The 27500-nt window shown below is 41.7% G+C and overlaps 1 protein-coding gene across 1 annotated transcript in view; it reads left to right on the top strand.

Annotated features, from left to right (window-relative positions):
- The window catches only part of dachb (dachshund b), a 48720-nt gene that overhangs the window by 14137 nt on the left and 7083 nt on the right, over positions 1 to 27500 (top strand). The window contains exons 2-6 of the mRNA XM_030775993.1: positions 14152 to 14267; positions 20718 to 20843; positions 25593 to 25712; positions 26053 to 26222; positions 26390 to 26528. Of these exons, the coding sequence (XP_030631853.1) occupies positions 14152 to 14267; positions 20718 to 20843; positions 25593 to 25712; positions 26053 to 26222; positions 26390 to 26528 (671 nt within the window). The remainder of the gene's footprint in view (positions 1 to 14151; positions 14268 to 20717; positions 20844 to 25592; positions 25713 to 26052; positions 26223 to 26389; positions 26529 to 27500) is intronic.

Raw genomic sequence — 27500 nt, 5'->3', positions numbered from 1 at the left:
TTGGAAAACGCTACAATGAAGAATTTGCAAGTAACAAAAATACACGTGAACTTTCATCTTTTCAACATACCACCCCCCCACACCCCCCTCCTCCTTTTCTCTCGCTCTCTCGCTCCCTTTCACTCTCACACAGACAAAACAATTCAAAGGCAGAGGAGCTCTCTGTTTTTTCTGCTGGCCCGCTCTCTCACTCTCTCTCTCTCTCTCTCTCTCTCTCTCTCTCTCTCTCCCCCAACTCCCTCTCTTTCTGATTTCATGCCCCAGCTGCCGTATTCTCTCTGCTCTCTTACATTTATTTAACCCCTCCAGCTATAGGTTCTCAACAGTCAGACCCCCTTTTTATTTATTTACTTAGTCTCTCTCTCTTTCTCTCTCTATGTCTCTCTTTCTCCCGCTGGCCTCCCTCCTTATCTCTTCCTCCTCTCCCCCTTTTTTTTTTTTTTTTACATTTCTATTCCTTTGTAGCTTTTTTATTTACCGGTTTTCCCATCATTTTCTTGTCTTCGCCCTCACTCTTCGCCGTAATTCAGGAGTGTGTGATGTTAAGCGTGGCCCGCGCGCAGATAAGGTCATGCGTCTCTCTGATGCTTTTGGAGTTGTTTAGAGCGTTTCGGGTTGATTTCCTTTGCCGACAATTCCTGTATCTTTCCCGAAATCGGACAGCGCGTAACTGCTTGGCCAAGCAGCCACGTGTTCAGAGTTTTGCAGCATTGTCTTTGTTGTTAACATACATCTTCCATAAGCCCTCTTCTGAATCTTTCTGTAACAGATCTGGTACTTATCCACTGTGAACTGTGAAAAGGTGAAAATTTCTTTTCAGAGTATCAAATTTAGAGTCCCCAAAAAATCAAATATGAATCCACACATCCACATCAGTTTCTTTTGGTTTATTTAATTTCCTTTGAGTCTTAAATAGACCATGAAACAAAAAAAAGACAAGAAAATACATATTTTCAGGGGAATCCACTTAAGTACAGTTCATTTCCTGATGAAACAGGAAGTGGAATTTAACCACAAGGAGTAGATCACACAATCACACATGTTGTTATCAGTCTAGACTCTGTGAGAGACTGAGTAATGTTTGTGGAGATTGTGTGTGTGTGTGTGTGTGTGTGTGTGTTTAGTTTGGGGCACATGGATTTTCAGGGCTTTGAAAGGCACTGCTTTGTCAGGCCACCTGGTCAGAGTGTGTCTGGAGTCCATTATATTGGCTTTGAAATAACAACATGAAGAATATGACAATCATGAGGTTTTATTTACACAAACAGACACACACATACGCACGCGCACGCACACACACACACACACACATACACACACACACGCATACACACACATTGTTATACTAAGCTGTCCAAATCTTCCAGTTAGAGATCTTAAACATGAGCCCATGAAAGTGGGTGGCAGTCAGAGGCCAAAGGTCATTGGCAGGGTTACAGAAAGGTTACAGTGGGACACTTTTGACTTTTCCTCCTCAGAGATCAGTGCTAAATAGACCTCATTAAAACATAAAAGGAGTAGGGGTGTGTGTATGTGTGTGTGTGTGTGGAGCCCCGGAAGGACAAAGAGAATAATTCAGAGAAATAAAGAGAGAATTGTTTTGTTCCATAGCCATGCATCAAACTTGCAGATCTTTTTTTTTTTTTGCTTTTTTTTTTTTTTTTTGCTTTACTTTAAATGTAAACTGTTTCTTATAAATGAATGACAAAGGGAACTCTCTCAGTCCCAGTAATGCGGACGACTCCTTTTCTCCCCCTCTCCCAGCCTCATAGGCTGGCCATCTGAACGTTTACACTTTTCTTTAGCACAGTTTGCTTATAACGGCAGCTATTTTTCCCTTTTTTTTTTTCTTTTTTTTTTTTGCTAACAGGCTACGTCAGATCGACAGTGAAGGTTATTCTGGTGTCTTGAATACTTTGCTCTGTCGACTGGACCCCCCACACATTGTGGATATTGTAGTTGACCTACAGACTCAGAGGGTCTCCAGCCCCGCCCACTGACCCCTCTGTGCTCCAGTATGAGAGAACAAGTCAGAAAGTCATTTAATCACTTTGATATCCTGGTATTAGCAATGGCTTATTCTTACTGAAGTAGACTCTTCACATTTTGTATGGTTGTCATTGTCTTGCTGATCCTGTATCTGAGGTCTGCAAGCACATGTTTACAAATGCCACAGTAGACTGGACTTCTAGTTACTGATAGCATAGCGTGCTGCAATTTACATGAAAGATTGTATTTTGAGAGAGAGAGAGAGAGAGAGAGAGAGAGAGAGAGAGAGAATGTAGGCCAAGGCATACAATTTTCGTAATAGAAAAGTTAGATCCTGAAATTGGAGACCCTGATATGCTAGTGCACACACTCACCCACACACACACACACACACACACACACACACACACACACGCGCGCGCGCGCGCACGCACACACACACACAGCAGTGGGATAGGGGTAGGCCTTTCCCCACACCAGCCACTGTCCTGAATCATCTCCTCCCATCCTCAGAGCTCCTCTTCCCCCTGTGGAGCTGCTGGTTTTGCCCCAGCCTTGGCCCCTTCATTAGCTGCATTCCTCCCCTGTGCTCCTCTCTAAACCAATCAATTAAAGTCACTGTGTACTATGAAGACCAGCTTCTGAGAGGAACAATGCTTGCATTCTGCACCCCAAGCATTTCTCTCTCTCTCTCCCTCTCTCTCTCCCTCTCTCTCTTTCTCTCCCTCTCTCTCAAAATGCAGACTTGCTTTATGCAAAAAAGGTCAGATTCAATTGTTGTCCATTGCATTATTCACCTAATTTATTGATTGTCCTCCTTCTCCTTTCAAAGTAAAACCCTTTCATGTTTCTTTCAAGAAAGTCTTTAATGAGAAGGCTCATTTTCCAAGAGGAAAATCATTGGGCCTTTATTTAACCTTGACTAGAGACTGTCTGGATGTGTTAGTGAAATCACAGTGTGCCATTCACCCGGTTTGTAGAGCTGTGACAGTTGTTAAACACAGAACCCACAAAATCTGTAGGAAAATGTTCAGACTTGAATTCATCTCTTCGCACCCTTAATATTAAGACAAATGTGCATAGAAAGTGTTGCAATATATGGATATGATATGTATCATTTTAACACTGGCCTTGTGTTCTTATATAATGTGACCACCCCCCCCCTTCAAAGTTATTAGTTCCTTAATAACTTTGAAACGTTCAGTAAGACCGCCTTCTCTAAGTTATTAAATCCTTAGATGTTTAGCTGTTTAGCATAAGTTAGTTAGAATAAGCCCATATTTAACTCAAATGATCATAGAAAACATGGTCTTTCATCTAAATGACATTACCATTACTATACTGAACATCTTTGGTTATTATGTTCATACCATAAAAAAAGCGGCCTCTTTTATGGCACGTACATAATAACCAAATAAGTCCGAGCTAAAATACAGACCCTCTCTGTCTCTCTTTCTGTCTCTCTCCCTCTCTCTCTCTGTCTCTGTAAATGGGCTATGGGTGAGATACAAAGGCTCCATTATTGGCATTAAATTAGACATGTTTTCAGTCAAACCTTCTGGCCCAATTGCTGTGGTAGCCAGTGATAGCAGAGTAAAAAAGAACAGTGTGATGGGGAGAAAAAGCCCTTCCTTCCTGTAGAACATCCCTCTTTAATCTCAAAAGAACGAGATCCCCTCTCTTTCCCTTCATCTGCTCTCCATCCTCTCCTCTTTTCTCCGTTTACATAGCTTAGACATTTAGTCTTTCAGTTGATGGCTGTCATGCACACAGCTCCACAGTTCCCTAGTCCTCAGTGCAATTATGATGCAATCATCTCGCTGGACTTTTATATTCCTATGTGTATAGGACAAGGGCTAACTTAAGATATTAGTTTTTTTTTTAAGATATGGGGTGTAAATTCCACTAGATTTTGTGTGTGTGTGTGTGTGTATGTGTGTGTGTGTCCAGTAGACCATTGTTTTATGACTCCTCTCTAGCTTGTATAAGTAGCTGTAAAGTTCTCAGCTGACTAAATATTTTCACACTCAGTAGGTCAAACTGAGATAATAAAAACCCAACCAACTCTATTTTTTTATAGTTTCAGTTCCTGCATGCAATATAACCACACAAACAAGGTGTGTGTGTGTGTGTGTGTGTGTGTGTGTGTGTGTGTGTTTTATTTTCATATTGACCTGTGCTGAACAGGCAGTGGAGTTTTACAGCCCGAGGTGAAATGTAGGTATATCTTCTGTTGTTGTGATAACTAAACTTCTGAGTCATGACAAATGTTTGCCTCGGCCTAATTCTCTCTGTCTCTGCCTCTGTCTCTCCCCCCCCCTCTTTCTCTCTCTCTTTCTGTCTCTATCTCTGTCTCTCTCTCTCTCTCTCTCTCACCCTCTCTTCCATTTGTATTTTTTCCGATACGGGAAAATGTTTTTTTGGATAGCTGTGCCTCAAGGCCTTTTAATCTCTTTAAGATTTTTTCTTTCTTTCATGAGTGAGTGATGCTAATTTCAGCATGATTTGTCTGATATGTCCTGACCAGTTTAAAGGCCTTCACTGTGTCTTTACTCTGAAACCCCACACACGGTCTTTCATTTAGCCTCCTGTTCTCTCCTCTTCTCTTCAGCTTTCTTGCTTTCTTATCATCCCTCCCTTTCTCCTCTCCTCTCTTCTCACCTTTATCTCTCTCTTGTCACATCTCTCCTCGACACCTTTGAGAATTCTGGTCGTGTTTCACTGTCCGATCACGGGGTGTCATCCCTGTTTCTGCTGATGTGGCACTTTCACACACACACACACACACACACACACACACACACAGTTGTTTATTGGATTGGCAATGTGTCCTCTGTCAAAGGAGAGGACAGACACCGGGGGTGGGGGGTGAAAAGAGTGAGAGAGAGAAAGAGACAGAGGGGGGTGAGAGAGAGAGAGAGAGAGAGAGAGAGAGGGGAGGAAAACAGAATAAGAAGGTGGAGTGTTTAGCAATTCAGGGCTGTGAGTGTGTGTGTGAGAGAGAGAGAGAGAGAGAGAGAGAGAGAGAGAGTTGTTGTTGTCCTTGTGGCCGTGGCAGTAATCAGCAACAATCAATGGACCATCATTTACAACATAATCCAGTTTTAACCATGTAACCCACATTGATTTTTAAGACATAGATTTAAGCTGTACCCTTCTTTCTTTCCCCATTTTTCTTTCACCCATCTTCTGCTACCGTGAACTCTCTTTTTCTCTCTCTCTCTTCTAACATGTGCCTGCACAGAAGCACATGCTGCTTCCTGTGAATGAATGGGGTGAGAATCAGATGGTGACAGTATTATAAAATGTCCTTGCTACCTAGTTTCTGCACCAATCACTTTTCAACTGCCAGTCAGGACTGTTTTAACCAAAGACACACGTATACATACACACACAGGGTCACGGGTGCTGCCAGGAATCTTTTAATACTCACACACATACACACACACACACTCAGACACACACACATACACACGCACACACTCAGAGACGTATGCGCGTGCACACACACACACACACACACACACGTACACACACACACACACACACACATTCAGACACAGACGCTGAGACACGCGTGCACACGCACGCACACACACGCACACACACACGTGCGCACGTGGGGTCAGCCGTGTTGCCGGGGCAGTCTGATACACTGTTGTCATGGCGATAGTTAAGGTGACTCATATGACAGTCGTTTCTCTGAGCATCAGGTTCATTTAATACAGATTCATTTTGCTTATCACAAAACAGCATCTCAGGTTCGTGCTCTCCCTAGAAGACACAGGAACATTTGTGGGTTGACACCATGCCACCATGAGATGCCTTGATAATATTTTGACATGACAAAGTACAAAATTCATCTGCCACATCTTAACAAATGAACCATACTCTCAAATGATGTCATCCACTTACTCTCTCTCTCTCTCTCTCTCTCTCTCTCTCTCTCTCTCTCTCTCTCTCAAACTGTGATCTCTACACGCTGGTAAATGTGCAGTAAGACTACGCGCCAAACGAACACCCACACACGCTCTCCTCTCCACGTGTGTGTGTGTGTGTGTGTGTGTGTCCCTGTCCTCTTATGTCAGAGAGGTTGTTCTATATCCAGATCTCTCTTCTCTTCAACTCCTCTCATCTCCATCCCTCCCTCCACTTTTTTTTTTCTATCCCTGCCCTTATCCGAGACCCCCCCTGCCCCCCCCCCCCCCCCCCCCATCTAACTGTGTTTAACATTCTTCCTCCATGCTGCCCTCAGCATGTCTCCTGATAATTCACTTTGTTTTGAAACTTCAAAGGATTTGTGAAACATGTGTATCTTAAATATGGACAGCGAGAGGAAATGGGAGAAAGAGAGAGACAGAAAGAGAGAGCAGGAGTTTACAGCACACGCATTTTTTCTGTTTCTTGGTGATAGGGGTTTTTATTGCCTTGATACAAGTTATAAAATAATATTGCTAAGCTCAATAGTTATTGACACGACAACTACAGCTGACTTGCCAATTACATGTTTTTCTAAATGCAAAGTTATTGTAATGTAATTGTGTTTACAGTTGTGAGTATGCAAGGAAAAAGTGAAAACTTTAGATTACAATTCTCCAGTCTGCAATTCCTGTTCTGAAGATACAAGAGGAATGAACAATCCGCATGAACTCTCAGCAAGGAAAAAAACACACTAAAGTACTGGGACATGAGTAACACAGCGCAAAATGGTTTTCTTCCTTCTGTTTATTTGTCTTTTTTCTCTTTTTCCATTTTTTTTTACACGTGGTGTCACGTAGCTGTAGAACAGTGCGCTAAACTCTCACAACAAACTCAGGTTTTACCCCTTTTAGTGATTATCGTCATCATCATCATCATCATTGTCATCATCATCATCGTCGTCATCGTCATCATCATCGTCATCATCAGCTAAACAAACTGTATTGTGTAATGTATAAGAACTGCCACTCCAATGACGAGAAGTTTGGGGTACATGAAACTATAAGAGCTCTCGTCCTCTGCTTTTATTAATGTTTGACTGTTGGTATGCTGAACAGGCTGGCACTTGCTCATCTCAGAAGTTGAAGAGAGGCGTACTCAGGTTGGCATTGGGTAACGTGTTTCACTCCTAAACCGTTAAGAGCTTTGAACAGCACTAAAAGAATCTTAAAATAATTGCTGGATACAGAAAGCCAATGAAGATAAGTCAGAGCAGGTGTAACGTGTTCACCCCTTCATGTCCTAGTTTAAATTCTGGCCGCGGCATACAGAACATGCGGCAATCTGTCGATTTATTTTCTTTGGCAACCTTGGAAAAGTGCTTTGCAATAATCCAAACGGGTAAAAACAAAACCGTGAGTAAACCTCTTAGCAGCATTACAAAGGGTCTAAGGTTCTTACTCACATGGCGTCTCTAAAATGAAAAGAGCATGGTCTCTGTCATGTTCTAAGTACAAGTCTGGAAGTCTGGAACAACTTCTGAATCCTTTACTTTCCAATGACTGAGGCAAGTCAGATATCCAACTTTGCTCAACCTTTTCTCTTTTTGCTCTCTCTCTCTCTCTCTCTCTCTCTCTCTCTCTCTCTCTCTCTCTTTTTAGCTTGCAAGATCTTTTTTTTTGTTCTCCACTGAATGTTGAAAAGTTAAGTTGTTCAACTCCCAAGAAAAAGAAAAGTCGACCAAAAAAATAATTTCCAAGAAGTAAATGAATGGGCTGAGAGCATCTACATCACCAGGCACTGTGGTTAAGTATGAATAAGAGTATTTTATACATAGTTATGTAAGTTTAAACCATGTTTACAAATAGGTTTACCCAGTGGAAGCATAGATATGGAAAGGAAAAGAGGACCTAAAGTGATATCACTGAGGGAGGAACTCAACTAAAGTATTAGATATCTTTTTAAATGTTTGGCAAGAGATTAAAGCTCTTTAATTTAGAAAAATTATAAGAACAAATCAAAACTGAAACCACTGATGTAAGATCATAAATCATTAGTAATAGTTTATATTTTCAAAGAGAAAGTTCATATCAGAAAATAGTACACACGCACAGACACACACAAGAACAGACATATTCCCTCTGTCAGTGGCTTTAATAACATCTGCTCACCTGTACAACCCCAAGCATACACACACACACACACACACACACAAACAAGCTCAAACTTTACGGGCCCACATCAGTAGCAGTTAGTAGGGCTCATTTAAATATTTAATCATGAGTATTTTAAATATTCATGACTGTTTCTGAATAACCCCTCCACGAAGCACCTGTCGTGCACAGAGACAGAGAGAGGGAGTGTAGGAGAGTGAGAAGAAAAGAAAAGAAAAGAAAAGAAAAGAAAAGAAAAGAAGAAACTGGTGAAACTAATTTGGCCAAAACCCGAGAGAGAACTGAATTTGACAGAGGGATCTTCAGTCAATACAGTGAAGAATCAGACTGACTAAACCAATCTAAACCAATTCCTATAAAATTGGTGGAAAAATCAAATTGCAAAGCAGTTCTGAAGTGGTGCAAGCCAAGTGTGTAAAGAGCTGCAGTAGAGAAAGGAGGCTTTATGTGAGGGGGCTCTGATAGGCTCTAACACAGATGGCATATCTGTAATGCAGCTAGAAAGATTCATTGATTTTTCTTTTCTTTCTTCCATTTGTCCTTTGCGGCCTCTATCTTAGCCTCACTGTCACACCAAGTGTGTGTGTGTGTGTGTGTGTGCGTGTGTGACCTTGCTAAGCACTTGCAGTGACCTTTGACATATCAACTACTCATCTCCCTCCCTAGTGAAGAGAAAGACCTCATGATCAATAATTACTATGGACTCTGTGTATGAGTTCTCTGCTTCTTTGAGCGTGTCAGTGCATGTGTGTGTGTGTGTGTGTGTTTGTGTGTTTGTGTTTGTGTGTGTGTGTGTGTGTGTGTGTGTGTGTGTGTGTGTGTGTGTGTGTGTGTTTGCGCATGCGTGTGTGTGTGAGTGTGTTAGTGAAATCTCATGAAACCTCAGCATTCATGGGAACAATAACTCTTTCCCCTGAGAAATCAACTGTGAGCATTCACAACAACCATGGGACAAGTGCAAAAGCTCCCCCCCCCTCCTTTCTGTCAGGAATGAGAGAAAGGGAGGAAAGAGAGATGAGTGTTTATGTTTTCCTGTTTGCTTCCGTTACTCGTTCTTTTGATGGAGAGAATGAATGGGGTCTTTGTGTAGTTCTATTGCACATGAAATAAACTGTCCTTTTTCACTCTCTCACTCACCCTCTCACTCACTCACTCTCTCTCTCTCTCTCTCTCTCTCTCTCTCTCTCCCTCTCTCTTTCTCTGTCTCTCTCTGCGTTTTGTCATTTATTCTTTTTTCCATCTCTCACTCTCGTACACTCTCTCTGTTTCTCTTTTGATAACACGATTTGTTGTATGTCATCTCTCGACATTCATGTAATGTCATATTCCACTGTTTGGATTATGACATCATTACCATAACCAGGCATAACGACTCATACTTCCGGAATGAGGGAAGAGTTTCTTTTTTGGTTTTCTTTTTCTAGGGCTTTCTTTTTTCCTCTCTCACTCCCATTTCTTTTTATGTTCGTTTTGGTTTCATACTTTTCTAATGTTGTAATACTCTTGTCTTCATTTTATCTCTTTTCTTCCCTTCCCATCTGTGCCTTTTCTCTGTTTCTTTTCTTCTCTGTACTTTAATGAAAATAAATAGTGTGTATGTGATCAGCAGGAAACGGTCTCGAGAAAAAGAACTATTGTGTTTTTGTAAAGAGAGTCAATAGCCTGTGTGTGTGTGTGTGTGTGTGTGTGTGTGTGTGTATGTATGTGTGTATGTGTGTATGTGTGTGTGTGTGTGTGTGTAACCAGCGTTGTGACTTATCAGACCCGGTCTGATTTCAAACAGTGAGGATGAGGATGAGAGATGAGGAACAACAGAAATCCAATATCTGCCTACTGCTCCTCTCTCTTTATTTATGGAGTTACCAGAAAGACAAAGAATGAAAAAAGAGGGGGTGGCGGAGGGGAAAAAAAAGAGAAGAATGAAAAAAGAGGGGGTGGCGGAGGGAAAAAAGTAGAAGAAAGAACAGATCAATAAAAGAAGGGATTCCCTCAGGACCAAAACACTATGACATTATGGTTGCTGTGACACAAAAGGTACAGACACGTGAGCACACACACACACACACACACACACACACACACACACACTTACCTCAACGTTACCTCAACGTTGTCTCAATGTTGCAAAAGTGTTATCCATTACTCCAAGTGGTTCTCCGTATGACGTCATACTGAATGTGAGGCAGCCAGTGTTGGTATTCAGTTAGAAAATGAGATAAATTCAGATAGAGTCTAGTTTGAATAGGCAGAAGACAATAGTAATATTATCTGATGGAGAAGGCTGTAGAGACTGAAAGAGTACAGTCATTGGTTTGAACTGCTTTCATCACCTGCAGTAATGGCAGATAATGCATGAGTTTATTTAACTTTTTTGATTGGCCAGGTTAAAAAGAAAGTCATTTAATTAAAGAAAAAAAAACTTTGTCTGTTTTCTGTATGTTTTTCAGTGTTTTCACATGAAATAAACATATTGAAGTAAACTTTGGTTTGTCACCACAGAAGCATCACTGTGTAGGACAAAAATTTACTAAACATATAAAACTTAATACAATTTTACAAATTTACAAAAACTTAATACAAATTTACAAAAACTTAATAAACATATAAAAACACAATAAACATATAAAAATAAACATGATGAAGGAATTTTTGGTTTGTCTCCACTGATGCATTATGGTGTGGTATAAATCCTTCCATATCACAGAACACTTCGGCTCTGTATTGTTCAAACCAGGAATGAGTGAAAAAACAAATTAAACAGAGAAGGGGTCAAAGCTTGGGGCAAATGTTTTCCTCACTGTCACAACAGTCACACGTCCAACATACCACCATGTGTGTGTGTCTGTGTCTGTGTCTGTGTCTGTGTATGGTTTGTGTCTGTGTGTATGATGTGTGTGTGTATGTGTGTATATGTCTGTACAGTGTGTGTGTGTGTTTGTGGTATGCACGCATATGGCATGTATGGTGTGTGTATGGTGTGTGTGTATGTGTGTTCGTGTGTGTGTGTGTGTGTTGGAGCATGCGGAGGGCATTAGTAATGAGTGTCGATGATCCTTAGGGGAATCCTTGTCAGTCCAGGCTCTGCCACAAATCACAGCCAATGACAGGGCATTGATCGGACAGAGGTAACCATAGTAACAGGGTCTTCAGTAGAGTTGGATTAGACCTTTGATGTAGAGAGGGGCATGATGAGAGGTAGAATGGCGGCACTGATGAAATCCAATACTTTTGTCACCTCCAATGTGTTTTTTCATGTTAGAACGAACACTCGTCTACTCTCGTCTGTCTCTTCCATATCTTTATACTGAACACTATAGCACAGGCCTAGGACATGTTACACCGCTCACTCTGTCTTATATGTCTTCACAACATACGGCTGCATGGATACACTGTGAAACACATACTGAAAATAGGGGCTAGTGTATCAGTGTGTTTGTGCGTGTATGGAGGGGTGGGGTTGTCATACACATGCACATGTGTCTACATCTTTGTATATGTGTGTGTGTGTGTGTGTGTGTGTGTGTGTGTGTCTAAATGCCATATGGTGAACATAAATTTCTCTCACACTGCTGGAATCACTAAGTGGATCAAAGAGAAGACGGGCGGCAAGGTTGTGGAGTCAGCTCCTCTGTCCTAGCCGGGCTTTACCTGATGGACAGAATCCAATAGCCCGCCCCTTTCAGGACCTGCCAGTCACCTTTCTAACCAGTCATATCTCCCAGCTTTCAGAGAGCAGTACTGTACCGTTAGAAATAGGTTACATCTGTACGTGTAAACATGGTATTAATTCCAACTGAAGAGCCACAAATGTCTTTTCAAGATCGTAAATTCAGTAGCTCTCTACATGCCATCCTTTTAGTGAAGAGAGCGAGAGAGAAACAGAGGGGGAGAGTGAGAGAGAGAGAAAAATAGAGGGAGTTAGAAAGAGAAAGAGAGAGAGAAAGAGGGAGGGGGGGTGTGCTGGAACAGTCTGTTGCACATCAGTACCCAGATGAGGTGAGTCTCACAGAGGTTTTCACTGCCAGTGTCTCTGTGTTGTTAACAGGTTAAACAGAGTTTAACTTTACTCCCATCGTCTTTTCACAGTCCTCTCTTTTTCTCTTCTTTAATTCACCGGCGTCGTTTTCGAGATAAAAGTAGAAGAGAACTCCCTCTCTCATTCCTTTTCTATGAAGTTTTCCAACACTATGAAATACGATCTCTCGCAAATTCTCTCCTTCAGACAACAAAGATGAGAAAAAGACTTTCAGTGCAATGAAAAGAAAACGGATCCTTTCACACCGCGCCTGGAACAATCACTCGCTTATTTTTTGTCTTATTGTTATCTCCCTAACATTGATGTGCAAACAACTGTGGACATGCTTAGTGAATATGCGGTGGAGTAACTTGAGGAGAGTAAACTGAGAGCTGGTATTTGAGTTTTGTTGCTTGTGTAGAATAGAAGGATGCAATATGGGCTATATATCTGTTGGATGGACATCAGTGGTAAATGATGCTCCAATCGGTAAAGCATTGTGGCAGGAAAGAGATCCTTGTTTGTTTGTTTGTTTGTTTGTTTGTTTGTTTGTATTCCTATGAATGAGAGAGAGAGAGAGACCGCAAGAGGGAGATTTGGGTTCACACAGAAAAGTATTATTGGAGTGTTTTTTCATGTGCGACTGCACTGCGTGTGTGTGTGTGTGTGTGTGTGTTCGTTCTGACCTCTGCATGACTGCCATCCTCCCATCACCACCCCTTCTCTCGTTTAATAAATGCGAGGGATTCTTTCTCTCTCTTAATAATGCAGGACAAAAGAGCTGTTGTCAGGAGCTCTGGATTAGTTAGCCTTTGTGTGCATGGATGTGTGTAAGTGTGTGTACGTGTGCACATTTGTGTTCATATTAGAAAGGGAGGAATGTGTATGTGTGTGTGTTTTGGGGCATGCGCATATCTTTGTGTGTGTGCGTGTTCATGTTCGTGTGTATGTGTGTATGTGTGCGCGCGCGTACGTGCGTGCGTGCGTGTGTGTGGTGGGCTCATGCTAAATGTAAGACTGCTGAGTGTTGTGATGACAATCTCAAACTATCAGATGGCAGTTGGAAAATGTACAGACTCATTTGATAAGTCAGACGGACTAAAGCACATGATAATGTGATTTCCCTTACATTGGGCATGAGTTCAGTGTGTTAGACTGAATACAAGGGCCATTGTCTTTCGTTCTCTCTTCCAGAACATTCTTTTATTTGTTTCATCTGTTTTGCTTCACATTTGTTTCATGTATGTAAACCTGCTCTCTCCCACCCACCCCCCACCCCCCCTCTCTCTCTCTCTCTCTCTCTCTCTCTCTCTCTCACTCTGTCCCCACCCCGTCTCTCTGTGACGCTGTGTAATTGATGAATTGGGAAGGTTATGAAAATGGCTTGTAAGACTGTGTGAGTGACAGCTCCGTTTGGCTCCAGTCTCCATTGCCAGACCTGAATTTAATTAAATCTCCCAAAAGCACCTTACACCCTTTTCCTCTCTTTCTTGGTTTCTTTCTTTTTTGGGTACATAATTTGCGCTTAAACTCATGAGGATTTTTCACCTTCACCCTGTTCACCTTTGTCTCCCTTCTCTCCCCTTCAATTTATACTTTTCACATTCTCATCTTAGTTTGGTACTTTTATCACTCGGATCAAACTTGTGTAATACTGGCACAAAAGTCGTTTAGATGAGAGTTTAGTGTGTGTGTGTGTGTGTGTGTGTGTGTGTGCGTGTGTTCTGTACCATCTGTTACCCACAACATTGCACCCTCACAGGCCGTCCGGACAATGTTGAAAGTAATTGGCACAAGTGTGTGCAGTTTTCTTCAAGCAGTGTCATTCACACACACACACACACAGACGCAAGCTCAGGTATTTTGGATAAATGGTTATTAATAATAATAAAGTATATGAGAAGGATGCTGTGTGTGTATGTGTGTGTGTGTGTGTGTGTGTGTGTGTGTGTGTGTTTTCCGCTTTCTTTTCAACTTAATAATAACCCACAGAAAAGCCCAAACACTTTTGTATTTTTCTGAAATTCTTTCCTCTTCTCCTCCTCCTTCCCGCAGCTCTCGGCCCGGCCGCCCTCCAAAGCGTTCTCTGGGAGTGAGCATGCAGGACAGCCCCCGGCTCCTACACCACGGAGTACACAGCCTCATCTCCCCAGGCCTCCTCTCCCCCACAGGTAAATACCCTCTCTAAAACAGGAAACGCAGAGTGTGTGTGTGTGTGTGAGTGTGTGTGAGTGTGTGAGTGTGTGTGAGTGTGTGTGTGTGTGTGCGTTTGCGTGTTTTATTTCCTCTTGTCTCAAATCTCTTATCTCCATCTGTGTCCTTGTGTCTGAGTGAGTAATAACAGGGAAACCGCTAAAAGAACATGTAGACACTGTACAAATATTCAAGTACACACACACACACACACACAAACAAAGCTCCTGCACCCATCTCTCTCTCTCTCTCTCTCTCTCTCTCTCTCTCTCTCGCTCTCTCTTTCTCTCTCATGGCTCCTGGTGACATTGATGAATGACACATCCCAGTGGGATCAGTCTTCCATCTGTTCACTCCTGTCTTCTTCACTACATTCTCTCGCTCTTTTCTAAAACAAAACAAATTGTCCTTTTCATTCTATCTATCTTTATCCACTATACACCTAAAGCACTGCACCAATAATCGTTACTAAACTTCCTCCCCGACACACACACAGACACACACACAGACACACACACACACACGCAAACACACTAGACTGATGGTCGTCAAGGAAGAAGCACTAGACTGTGCAGTGATATTCTACCATGTTGGCCCTGTTTCCTTGGAGACACTACTTAGAGATTTGGCATCATCAAGTGCCAAATGTCATGTTTCATTAGGATTAAAAAGAGGGCAGTTTGCTTTGATTTACAAGAGCTCAGATCATCATTTAGTTTTATGACACATAAACAAAATACACACACACACACACACACACACAGTATTTCAGTTTGTAAGCTATTGCAGAACATGTTTGATTAGCACAGGAACCTAAATAATGAACGGGAGCAGGAACCTAAATAATGAATCTTTGTACTCCATTACGCATGGTTTTTTGTGTATTTTTTAGAGAAATATACATTTATGAAAATAAGCAGACATTAGAAAACACGTTAAAAATCAGGATTCGTGAATATAATAAAAAAATATAGTAATAGTTTTTTCCTTATGGCCCTTCCCAGATTCGTATCACACCATCACAGCATCACAGCATGTTTTAATAAATATGTGTATTTGTGTTAAATATGTGTATTAACACATATTTTCATTTGCTCAAGCATGTGATAACTGTAGTAAATGAAAATATTTCTAATTAGAGATAAGTGTCTCAGGATGCCTGTGAACAACATCTATTTCAATAAGATGGAGGACTTAGCAGTTAGCTATGTAGTGATTATGTGTCACTCTGACTTTCTCGTAGGAATACTTTTCACTTTAAATGCTCGACTAAAGCATAATGTCTGTATCAGGTATGCGTTTCAGCCGAAGAAAAATATTAACCATTGTTTACTGTACTATAAGTGATACAGGGGGAGACCACAAAATGTTTTATCAGTTATGATCAAGGAATGTACTTTCAGAAAGTAAAAAAAAAAAAAGTCTGATTCACCTGTAATTCCAGACATCTGCTTTCCTGACTGGCTAGTTTCCCTCTTCTGCTGTCTGGCTCCTGCGATGCCATTATGCGTCCATGGAAACACTGTCGGGCATGTTAGTGTGTTGGTGGATTTGCGTCGTTGTTTACAACACCACAACAAGTGACAGACAGCAGGGGAGCGGAGCCAGGCAGACGGGCTAGAGTGGAGAGAGAGAGAAGGAGAAAGATTGGAGAGAGAGAGAGACAGAGAGAGAGAGAGAGAGAGAGACGTGGAGGGAATGGGGGGGGGGGGGATTTCAAAGTTAAACTGCCAGCGTCCAGGTGGGTGGGCTTGCAATCTGCTTTTAATGAAGGAACAACAAGGATGGAAAACCTCTCAATTTATGAGCTGGGATACAGTCAACAACATATTCAGAGGACAGAGGAGGAAAAAAAAGATGGAGGGGAGGGGAAAAACGATGTGGAGGGAGAGGAGAAAGAGAGGGGAGGAGAGGAGTGGAGAGGGGAGGAGAGGAGAGGGGAGGAGAGGAGAGGAGGCAAGGTCTTGAGATAGGTGAGGGGCAGAACATTGGAAAAAAGAACATTAAATTAAATAAATAAGGGTATGTGTGTGTGCGTGCACGTGTGTGTTTGTGTGTGCGGGTGTATGTGCGTGCGTGTGTGTGTGTGTGTGTGTGTGTGTGTGTGTGTGTCTGTGTGTGAGGAGGTTTAATTACCTTGGCTCTGTATCCAACAAGCTTGAGCATCATTAACATGTCAGACAGATGAAGAGAGTCATCGTAGAGGTTAGAAATGAAGTGGCCATAATCAGGCCTTCTTTAGAAGCTTGGTGGAGGTGCTTTGTGTTCCCCTCTCTGAGGCTTTGAAGAGCCAGTGACAAGTGTGTGAGAGGCAAAGGGATGAATGCGTGATGAGGTAGATAGATGCAGCGGAGGAAGTATGGATGGGTAGATGATAGATTAGTTTTGTTCCTAGCTTTCCCCATGAAGATACACAACTTTTGCAGCTTTCGTCAGTCCCGCAAGACTACATTTTCCATGAAACCCCCTCTTATGTTCCATAAACATCTGTCTACTAGGCAGCCAATTGGTGCTCATCTCTTCATCAAGGCTGTCACTGCGGCAACAGAGGTATTAATGCCACAATTAGCCATGCAATTAGATATAGTAGATGAGTGACAGACCTTGGCTATCACTGGGGAGTTATCTCTCTCTATCTCTCTTTCTCCTTCTCTCTGCCTCTCTCTCTCTCTCTCTCTCTCTCTCTCTCTCTCTCTCTCTCTCTCTCTCAGTCCTCTCTGTGTATTAGTCCCCAAGCCCCCCCTCCCCGAATATCGTGAAGTTCTCTAAAACAAAAAGATTTTATCTATGTGAAGTAGGCTTTGTAATGGCAGGAAAATCATACGCACGTGCACACGCACACGCACGCACCCTTTCTTCTGTCTGAGTTAAAGAAGTCTCTGACTGGCTCAGGGGACTGAACATCGTCTGACACAGATGGACATGAACTCTGTTCAGAGTAAAGAGGGGGGCAGTCAAGGGGAGGGCAAGGGATTAAAAAACACTGGAAAACGCCAGAGCGTCTGAGAACACAGAAATTACTGCCATAGAAAGTATTACACTTAAAAAAAAATAACGTCTTCCTCTAAGAAGTGAGTGATATTGAGTGAAAATAAGATGTTGAATTAAGTCAGTGGTATAGAGTGAATAAGAAAAAGTAATAAAACTATAGAGGATTGCTCTAAAGCAATAAACAAATTGAGGCATCAGATGCAGACCTACCTTACCAACACACGAAATAACATTTATGTACATATGGATACATAGAAACAAAAAAAGAATATAGCCTGTGTCATAAGCTATCTGTACGATATACACCTGATAGTTAGGACAGGCAAGAGGTACTTAAAGTGTTTGCAGGAAATATTTCATAACATGAACATACATGAATCTAATATCTTTGTTTATTCAAGAGTTTGTACAGATACCTAAATTTCCTCTTTCTAACTAGGTCATCTGAGTGCTTAACAACTCTACATATGCCCGTTAATAAAATCTCACATGTAATCTGGAATTATTATTGCAGTGACATCATGACCTGCAGGTGTGTGATTTTTCCGAAGCAGATGTCATAACATTCCGTTAATATAAGTCTTGTGATTGTATCAACCAATGTGTAGAGGATTTTTAATTAAAAAAAAAAAAAACAAAAAAAAACAACTTGAAATGTCCACATAATCTCCCACAGCCTGAATTTGTTAAAATCTGGCAAGTCCAGATGTAAATGTGTAGGAGGAGGTGCATTAGGAACATTTTGGTGGAAAAAGATATGCTGTGAAGTAATAATGAAAGACTACGTATGTTTTTCTAACCTTTTCAAGCCAAAGTAATTACATTTGACAGGCCTCTATGTAAATGCTGTCTTACTGCTTTGGCTGTTAGTTAACCATGCATAAGAGGGTCAATATTTAGTCAATGAGAGTTTGGATAATTTTCCCTCCTCCTTCCAAAGTTGCCCTCATCTGCACTTTTTTTTTTTTATTCCTACATCCAAGTGGAGTTGGTGCAGCGTGGAGTGGAAGGTGACCCTGTCTAAAGGAATCAGTCAGCAGGTGGATGCGGTGAGAATCAGTCAGGGGCAGTTCAGTGCAGCAGAGTACTCTTCAAGCACACACCTACACACACACACACACACACACATATGCACACACACACATGCGCAGTGTTGCATGCTCAGTCAAACAAATCGACATTTGATTTTTTACACATTTTGTAAACTTTAATTTTTTATTTTAAGCTTTATTTTTTAGCTTTTGAGTGTTGCCCATTGGTAGCCTGCTGTTTTTAGAGAGAAAAGGATTAGGAGAAAGGTAAGGAAAGAAAAAGAGAGGAAGCAAAGGAGGAGGAGGGGAAAAAAATCACATCTTCATTTTTCTGGAGTGTTTAAAAGGTGGAAAACTACAGGGTGTAATCTAAGCTACCCACTGTCACACACACACACGCACACACACACAGACTTGCGCACTGACAGACACTTATTTGGATTAACTTGATACTCTTCAAAAGACCACCCCCATACTTGGTGAAAACACCAGGCTGTCTCCTCACACAGGAATGTGAGGTGTGACAAGGTTTCCGCTTCAAATCGCACTCCTTCTCATGGAGGTTTTGTGTCCTGCAAAGACACAAACGCGCACACGCACACACACACATACACCTGGATTGTTTTCACAGGTGAAATGTTTTTCTTCCTCTATTCACTCTTTCCTTTTCTTCTAGTCTTTTCTTTTTGAAATTTAAGCCTCTTCATCTGATTTTGAGAGAGAAAGGAGAGCAATATGGTGAGTGTGAGAGGTAAAATGGCCAAAGGAGATAGTAAAAAAGTGGATGAGAAAAGACTATAAAGGGGGGAAAAAAAACAAACAAACCTGTAAAATCTTCTTAATAAAATGGCTTTGCTGAAGCAGCAGTTTTGAAACATAGTGTTCTGAAATACGAGGCATAGACAAAATAACGGAAAAGCCAAGGACTCATACTTTGAAGTTACTAAATTATGATTATAAAAAGGGATGACATATGTTTTATATTAATGTCAGTACTAATTACCAATACGCTCCTACTTTAAAAGAGATCTTAAAATGGGCGCTTAAATACGTGACATTGTAAAGCAACAGGAGAGGTCTAACAGATTTGACTAAGGTCGAAGAGTCAGTTCCTGAATAGCGGGGAAATTAGCTGCAGAAACTGTAAAATTAGTTAATGTATCAAAGAGATCATTGTCAAAAATGATCAAGTCACATGCCAAAAAAGGAAAAACTGAATGAAAAAAGGGCACCAGTGGGTCAGAAAAAAAAGGCGCCACCAGAAAGACACTTTAGAAGAAAAAAAATTGTCCCAAAAAGAATCACACATCTGAATTTAATGCCGTAGGATCCAGGTATAGGAAAGACTGAACATCATATGTGAGTTTAACAAAGCTAATCTTTATAGTGGAGCCTCTTCTCAGAAACCACTTGTGTGACCTAGGCCATTGTGTAGTAGCAACAAATAATTTAGTGTCAGGAGAAAAAAAGAAGAAAGAAAGAAAGAAAGAAAGAAAAAAAACCCTGCTCCTCTGAACAGTGAAAGATAGTAATGTGAGTCCTCTTTTACTCTTTTTTTTTTCCCCTGTATCTGAATGGATTCTTGTTTGGAGGAAGCTAAATGAATCCTTTCTACTCCTCTTGCTGTTCCCAACTGTTAAACATATGTATTAGAGCTTTTATGGTATATAGCTGTCAACCATTTTTTTCCCCTCTTATTCAAAAATCATATTTTGTTTGGTATAAAAGCTTCACATGTTATTGTTTTGGGTGTGTGGTTTTATCGTATTCTGGAGAAGTCAGAGCAGTACACTGGAAATACGTTATTTCTGATTTCTATCCGTTTCCTCAGAACAGTTGTACAGTTTAGATATGCAGGGTTTTTAATCTCTTCCTTTTAAATGTGTGGGGCAAGCCCAAGTAAGAAAAGCATCTGAACTGACTCCACATTCTTACAGGATTTCACAGTCTTTTCTCTTATCTTTAGCACACCTTTGAGAAGAGCAGATAATGAAAGCATTAAATATATATTACACGTTTTAGTGTTTGATTTAGGCCTATGTGATCATATATATGGTACATTCATGTAAGAGTATTTGTGTTAAAGTGCTCTTTCATGGTCTCTGTCAGGGACTGGACCATGCAGAGTAAATGGACACATGTTTAGTGATGGTGACACTCACTAAATGAAGGAGTTCATCAGACTGGGCTGTTTAATGGAAATCATTACTGATCTAATTAGAGAGAGTGATGGTAGCCTTCAGCCAGAGTAAGACAAAGAGAGAGAAAGAGAGTAACTAATGGATAAGTCTTCCAGGTCCGCTACTCTGCTGTAACACTCAGCAGTGTGTCTGAAATGTGTCTTAATATGTCCGTGTGTGTGTGTGTGTGTGTGTGTGTGTGTGTGTGTATGTATGTGTGTAACAGGTCTGACACCAGCAGCGATGGCAGAGGCTATGAAACTTCAGAAGATGAAGATGATGATGAATCTTCATGCTGCATCAAACCACAGCGGCACAGAGTCTGATCCAGAGGAGTTGCACTCCAATACAGGTACACTCACTGTGTGTGTGTGTGTGTGTGTGTGTGTGTGTGTGTGTGTGTGCGTCCATTTTTGTGTGTGCATGCTTGTTTTTGCTAACTTAAGTGGACATTTTTCCGAAAGCACACTAATCAATTGCGGCTGCCTTGTCAAACTGGGGACACAATCCTAGTCCACTGCTTAGGGTTAGTGTTAGGTTTACACTCTTTACTTTTTTTCTAATGGAAATCTTCTAACGGAGGGCTCCCAGCATACTAGGTTTCTGTGTGATATGCATGTGTGAGTGTGTGTGTGTGAGAAAGCCACCGACTGTCTGTCTATGTTTGTGTATGTGTCTCTGTGTGTGTGTGTGTGTACGCGCGCGCATGTGCGTGTATGCGTGTGTGTGTTTGTTTGGGTCGAATTCCTCTCAGACCTGCTCAGAGAGGAGGTGTGTGTGTGTGTGTGTGTGTGTGTGTGTGGCACAGTGGATGACGAGCTGTAGTTGTAAATTAGCTGGTCCTATGGGCTGAAGTGAGAGCCGTCTCAGACCTGGCTCTGTGGCCCTGTCTCTTTGTGCTGGGATGACTTTAATGGGACCAAATGGCCACTTTAATGGCAGCAACCTGACTGTGCATTTAGATAACATTGACAATAGACAGGACAATATTTAATCTTATACTGCCAGCGTGTTTTACACTACAGATGAATGGATTTATTAAACAAAGACAGAGAGCTGTAGAGGACAAAAGATAAAACACATGTGGGGAGGGAAACAAATGTCGTGTCTTTAAATCAAAGAATATGTATGAAAAGAAGATCTGCTATCAAATACTGTGGTTCTTTCTTTCTTTCTTTCTTTCTTTCTTTCTTTCTTTCTTTCTTTCTTTCTTTCTTTCTTGGATTTGGATTCAGGCAGTGTGAAATTCAGAAATAAAAATAGCTGATAAATAAATTGAGTTGTTTCAGTTATTATTGAATAGTATTGTTAATCATAGAGAAGTTCTTTCCAGATGCAAAATGGCATTAATTAGTTGGAACAGTTGATTGGTCATTGGTGTTCTAGGGATGGCCTGTGCTTGAATTTGTCACAAAAGGAAAATGTTGGATTTAAACTCATAAATCTCTTCTTTTTTTTTTTTTTTTTGCATCTGTTTGTGGGAACATTGAAAATTTGTCTGATTCTAATTCCCCTGTTAAGTAACAGCTTCAACATGCCCAAACCAGTGTTAAAAAAAAGTCAGCTTATGTTTAATTTTTTTTTTCTTTCCCAGTAGGACTAATCACATTTTTATCCTGCCTTTTCACCCTCATCCCCTCTTTTCTCCTTCTCCACTCAAAAATTTCAAACGCTCATTCCTCATTTTTTGCTCATTCTCTCCATCGCTCTGTGACTTGAGAGACAGAAGAACATCGTCTCTCCTTATGCTCAGACTGCTCGTATACATCCTGGAATCAAAAGATCAATCAGAAGTTTCCTGTCTTATTTACACGTAAACGGAAACAAACGCCTCACTCCACCTCTCTTCAAAAGTGAGATTAGTAGAGAGTGTCGCTCCTCAGACAGGAGAGGAGAACGGCTTTTTGTTCACGCAGTTCTTACTGCTCCTCTGGAGCTCTGACTGCAAGCTAAGAGAAGGTGCACGTGTGTGTGTCCCTTAATTCTCAATTTCTTTTAACCTCTGAGTCTTTTCTCTATACTTAAACCGCCTCTTCAAATAAAGTTGTCTTAAAAGCTACCTTTTTTGTTTTGTTTTTTTTTTCTAAAAAGGATGCTAAATATTGTTGTTGGAGAGAAATGAGAGGTGTTTGTCGTTGAAAGCGTTCGTCAGGGAATCAAACTGGGCAGAAGGGAAGAGGAGAAGATAATAAGCGCTTCATCAGTGGGATGGAACACAGTCAGGGAAAATCAACATCAAGAATGACATCAGACCAGAAGAGAGAGAGAGGGAGTGATAGCTACTTTTTTTTCTCCTCCGCTGACAAGTTGAAAGAGAAATTCCATGCATTATTTAAAGAGATGGCCGAACCCTGTCATGCGGGTGATTGCCGCGTTAGCAGAAACAGGTGCGCAGGGGTGTGTGTATGTGTGTGTGTGTGTGTGTGTGTGTGTGTGTTCCGTACAGTAACAGACACACTCTTTCATGGCCACTCGACAAGCATATGGTCAGCACTTTTTTCACGTCCTCCTCTTCTGTCTCTCTTCTTTCTTCTCTCACTCTTTCTCTTCTCCTCCGCTCGTCTTCCCTCGTTCCTTTTTGAAGTTCACATCACTGTCATTGCTTTTTCTGCCCATGATCATTGATTATACAGGCCGAAACTGTGTGTGTGTGTGTGTGTGTGTGTGTGTGTGTGTGTGTGCCCGTGCGTGTGCGTGTGTGTGTGTGTGTGTGTGTGTATGTGCCTGTGTCTGTGTCTGTGTCTGTGTGTCTGTGTCTGTGTATGTGTGTATGTGTATGTGTATGTGTCTCTGCATGCCTTAGCATGGGCTAAAACACACAACATCAACTAAATTACACTAGTGTCTGTAGAGAAAGGTGTTGATGTTTACTGCATAAGTAGTATTAAGACAGCATCACCATAGTCTTAAATCAAACCCTGCACTGGTCAGACAGACCCACTGTCATTCTCTCACTCCAGCATCACACACCCAGACCTTACAAAACTGGACCAGAAATAGCATGGATGGGTGAATGGATAGATGGATGGATGGATAGATGGTTGAATGGGTGGGTGGATGGATAGATGGATGGATGGATGGATGGGCAGATGGGTGTATAGATGAATGCCATGTAATGACATTATGTGGGCAAGTGAAAAGGTATCAGTCAAAGCAGAACAATAAGCTGGTCAGTATAAGGCATTAAACATTCATTCTCTCCTCAAGTGTAACAAAAGGATCAATAATTATAGACAGAGGACCTTGACTGGAATGGGCATTGTGTCTCACAGATGCAGAGGAGAAAAGAACTAATTTCTATTTGAAAATGTCTATGCATGCCATATGCGCACATGCCTCTTTGTGCATGTATGTGTGTGTGTGTGTGTGTGTGTTTAAACACAGCTGCACTTCTTGTCATCTGATTGCTCTCTCTCCTCTCATCCATCTTTATCTCTGTCTGATTATGGGGAATTAGCGCCATCTCACTTTCATTATAATACCAAGCCCCTCTGGTGTGTGGGTGAGCGAGTGTGTGCGTGCGTGCGCGAGTGTGTGTATGTGTGTGTGCTAGTGTGTTTATGCATGTGTGTGTGTGTGTGAGTGTATGGGTGTGTGTTTACATGCTCTTGGCTTGTAAAATAATGACACACATTGTTGTCGTTCTCACAGAGTGCCATTAAACTACAGTTACTGCGTTATAAATTACTATGAAATTGCCAGTGTCATATTTTATTTTTTGGTTTTTTTTTAAGTGCTTTTAGCAGCTGTCAGACCAGAGCTTGTCAACTTGAAAAATGTCAACTGAACCATCCATCTTCCGACGAAAAGAGAAAGAAAAGCAAAATTCCCAGGGCAGGGGAGCTTATTAGGGGAATATTAGCATGTCCCTGTTTGTTTTGTAGTAAACATTTCCATATCCACTAGTGGAATAGTCAGTTTTCCACTGTAAACAAATCCCATCAAATGTTTATGATCCTTTTTCCCACACCCAAACACAGAGCACTCACCTAATATGTATCAACCAATGTTGTGGACAGCAAACGGAGCCCAAACCTCAGTCCACCATTCTCTAAACAAATGGAGACAGACCATCTCAACAACTATCAGTCTCCATAAAAACACACCAGTTAAAGAGGAGTCGATTTAAGACAAATTCAACGTCCATCCTAAAAACATTAAAAATGAGTTAGAGCCTTCTTCCTGCCTACCACACACAGTGTCTCAAAACTCGTTTGGTTTGTTTGGGATTTTCTCCCCTGCTTTTTAGTGATCTAAACACTCACACAAACATACACACAGTCTCTCTCTCTCTCTCTTTCTTTCTCTCTCTCTGTTACAGACTAAAACACACACACAGTCTCTCTCTCTCTCTCTCTCTCTCTCTCACATACACACACACACACACACACTATTGATTGATTTTTGCTTTTGGCAGTCAGTATTAGTAGTATTAATGGTCAGAGTAGATGCTGGTACTTACCACAGAAACACACACACACACACATACACACACACACACTGTGATGGACACAGGTGCTCCAGCATCACAGCCTCTGGGTTTTGAGTTTCTTGTTTTTAATTCATGTCTTTCTCTCTGTCGTTTAGAGTGCAGCATGATTAAAGCACAGGGGGGGCATCTTCAGAGGACTGACTTAATTCACAGTGTTATTACAGAGACTCTCACTGCAATCTGTTACCTAAACGCCATCTGCTCTCTCTTTCTTTCCCCCTCGCTCTCTCTTTCTCTCTCTCTCTGTCTCACACACACACACACACACAGCCAAGGGCACTTATTACAATGAAGTGCTGAGACAATTTGCTTTCTTCTTTAGATCGATGTCAAGCACATGTGTGTGCACACCTGTGTGTGTGTGTGTGTGAGTGTGTGTGTGTGTGTGTGTGTGTGTGTGTGTGTGTGTGTGTGTGTGTGAGCTTGTGTGTGTGACTACTGTTCTTACTGTGTTGTGTTGAGGTCATCACTCTTGTGTGTGTGTGTGTGTGTGTGAGCTTGTGTGTGTGACTACTGTTCTTACTGTGTTGTGTTGAGGTCATCACTCTTGTGTGTGTGTGTGTGTGTGTGTGTGTGTGTGTGTGTGTGTGTGTGTATGCTCTTTCCCAGGTGGCAGTGAGTCGAGTTGGGAGAAGGAGAAGCTCCAGTCCCCAGTCTCAGGAGCAGCCCAGCACAGCCTGACTAACTCTCACCTCAGCTCTCTGCAACATAACCATCTACTGGCTAACAGTGAGCCTTAAAGACACACACACACACACACACACGCACACATACACACATACACACACACACACACACACAGGCTCCCCTCACTTTGTTCCCTGTCATTCTCTCCTTCTCTTGCATTCAGATTCAGCATCTGTTGTATTTCAAAACTTTTTTTCTCTAAATTAAGAGAGATTGTGTATTAACACTAATTAATTTCCGAAGAATATTGAAATTGCCTCTTGACAAGTTAATGAGTACCCTGTCTCTTCTCCACTCTCTCTCTCTACTTATCTCTCTCTCTTTACTTCTCTCTCTCTCTGTCTCTCTCTCCCGCTCTCTCCTCTTTTCTTTTCTTGAACAGGGTTGGATCTGCCATTTATGATGATGCCCCACCCCCTGCTTCCTGTCAGCCTCCCTCCTGCTTCTGTTGCTATGGCAATGAACCAGATGAACCACCTGAACACGATTGCCAACATGGCTGCCGCAGCTCAAATACATAACCCTCTGTCAAGACCAACATCCGTTATCAAGGTAAGACACACACTGAAAAATTTGTTGGAGTATGTGTATGTGTGTATGTTTTTGTGTGTGTCTACATGTATGTGAGTGTGTGTATGTGTGTCTGTGTCTGTGTGTTTGTGTGGTGTGTTAGGGTCTGTGTGTGATATAAATGGTCTTTTCTCTGTACCTTTCAGCAGGAGCGTGTTGATGAGAGTCCCTCTCCAGCGCCCTCTGTGGACGGGACTGCAGCGCTGAGTTCCCAGCATTCATCACAACACAGCAGCTCTGCCTCCAGCACCCCAACACACACACACACACTCTCCCCTCAGAGACCAGGTGAGTTTAGACACACACACATACACACACACACATACACACACTCATTCTTTCCACAGAGACTGAGCGAGTGTAGACACAGAAGTACGCTCACGCATACACAGAGACACACAGACACACACAGTTTCACACACACACATACACACAGACACACTCACACTCCCCACAGAGCCCAAGTGGGTTTAGACACACACTGTCATTCTTCCCTCAGAGACAGGGTGAGTTGAGACACACATACACATACAAAAACACTTAGACACACAAGGGCGCTCTCTCTCTCTCTCTCTCTCTCTCTCTCTCTGTCTCATGACAGAGACTGGTTGAGCTTGCACATATGCACGCTCACTGTTTTCCTTCTGTTTCTATTTCCTCCTCTCTCTACAGTGCTGAATGCTCTTGATGGAGAACTGAGTGATAGGGAATCAGCTCTTCAAACGAAGAAAATCCCTAAAGAGAGAGGTGAGTTTACGCACATGCACATACACTCTTCTCTCTCTCTTTCTTTCTCTTTCTCTCTCTCTCTTTCTCTCTCTCTCTCTGTGTTTCTCTGTAAGTGGTATTAACGTAAACAGTTTCCTTCTCTCTGTGTATGTCTCTGGGGCCCATGCATTACCTCTATGCACCATCATGTGATGGAGGGCAGCTGTAGTGTGTGTGTGTGTGTGTGTGTGTGTGTGTGTGTGTGTGTGTGTGTGTGTGTGTGTGTGTGTGTGTGTATGTGTGAGAGAGAGAACAACACACCCAGTGCCCACTGTCTATTCGATATGTCATAATTCCAAAGGGCTCGGTTAGAATAGAGTAGGGCAGAGTCCAGTGCTATATAGTAATAACACACTAACATCTCATGTCTGACATGTAGCACTCTATCTCTATCAAGACATTTAAACTGCTCTAATGAAAGTAATATGTGTTATACACATAATGGCATCACAATCTTCAATCTCTTATTCTCATTCCACATTGCAGATGACT

Source organism: Chanos chanos, chromosome 5, assembly GCF_902362185.1.
Source record: "Chanos chanos chromosome 5, fChaCha1.1, whole genome shotgun sequence".
NCBI classification, from domain to species: Eukaryota; Metazoa; Chordata; class Actinopteri; order Gonorynchiformes; family Chanidae; genus Chanos; species Chanos chanos.
This window is presented reverse-complemented; position numbering and strand designations above follow the sequence as displayed.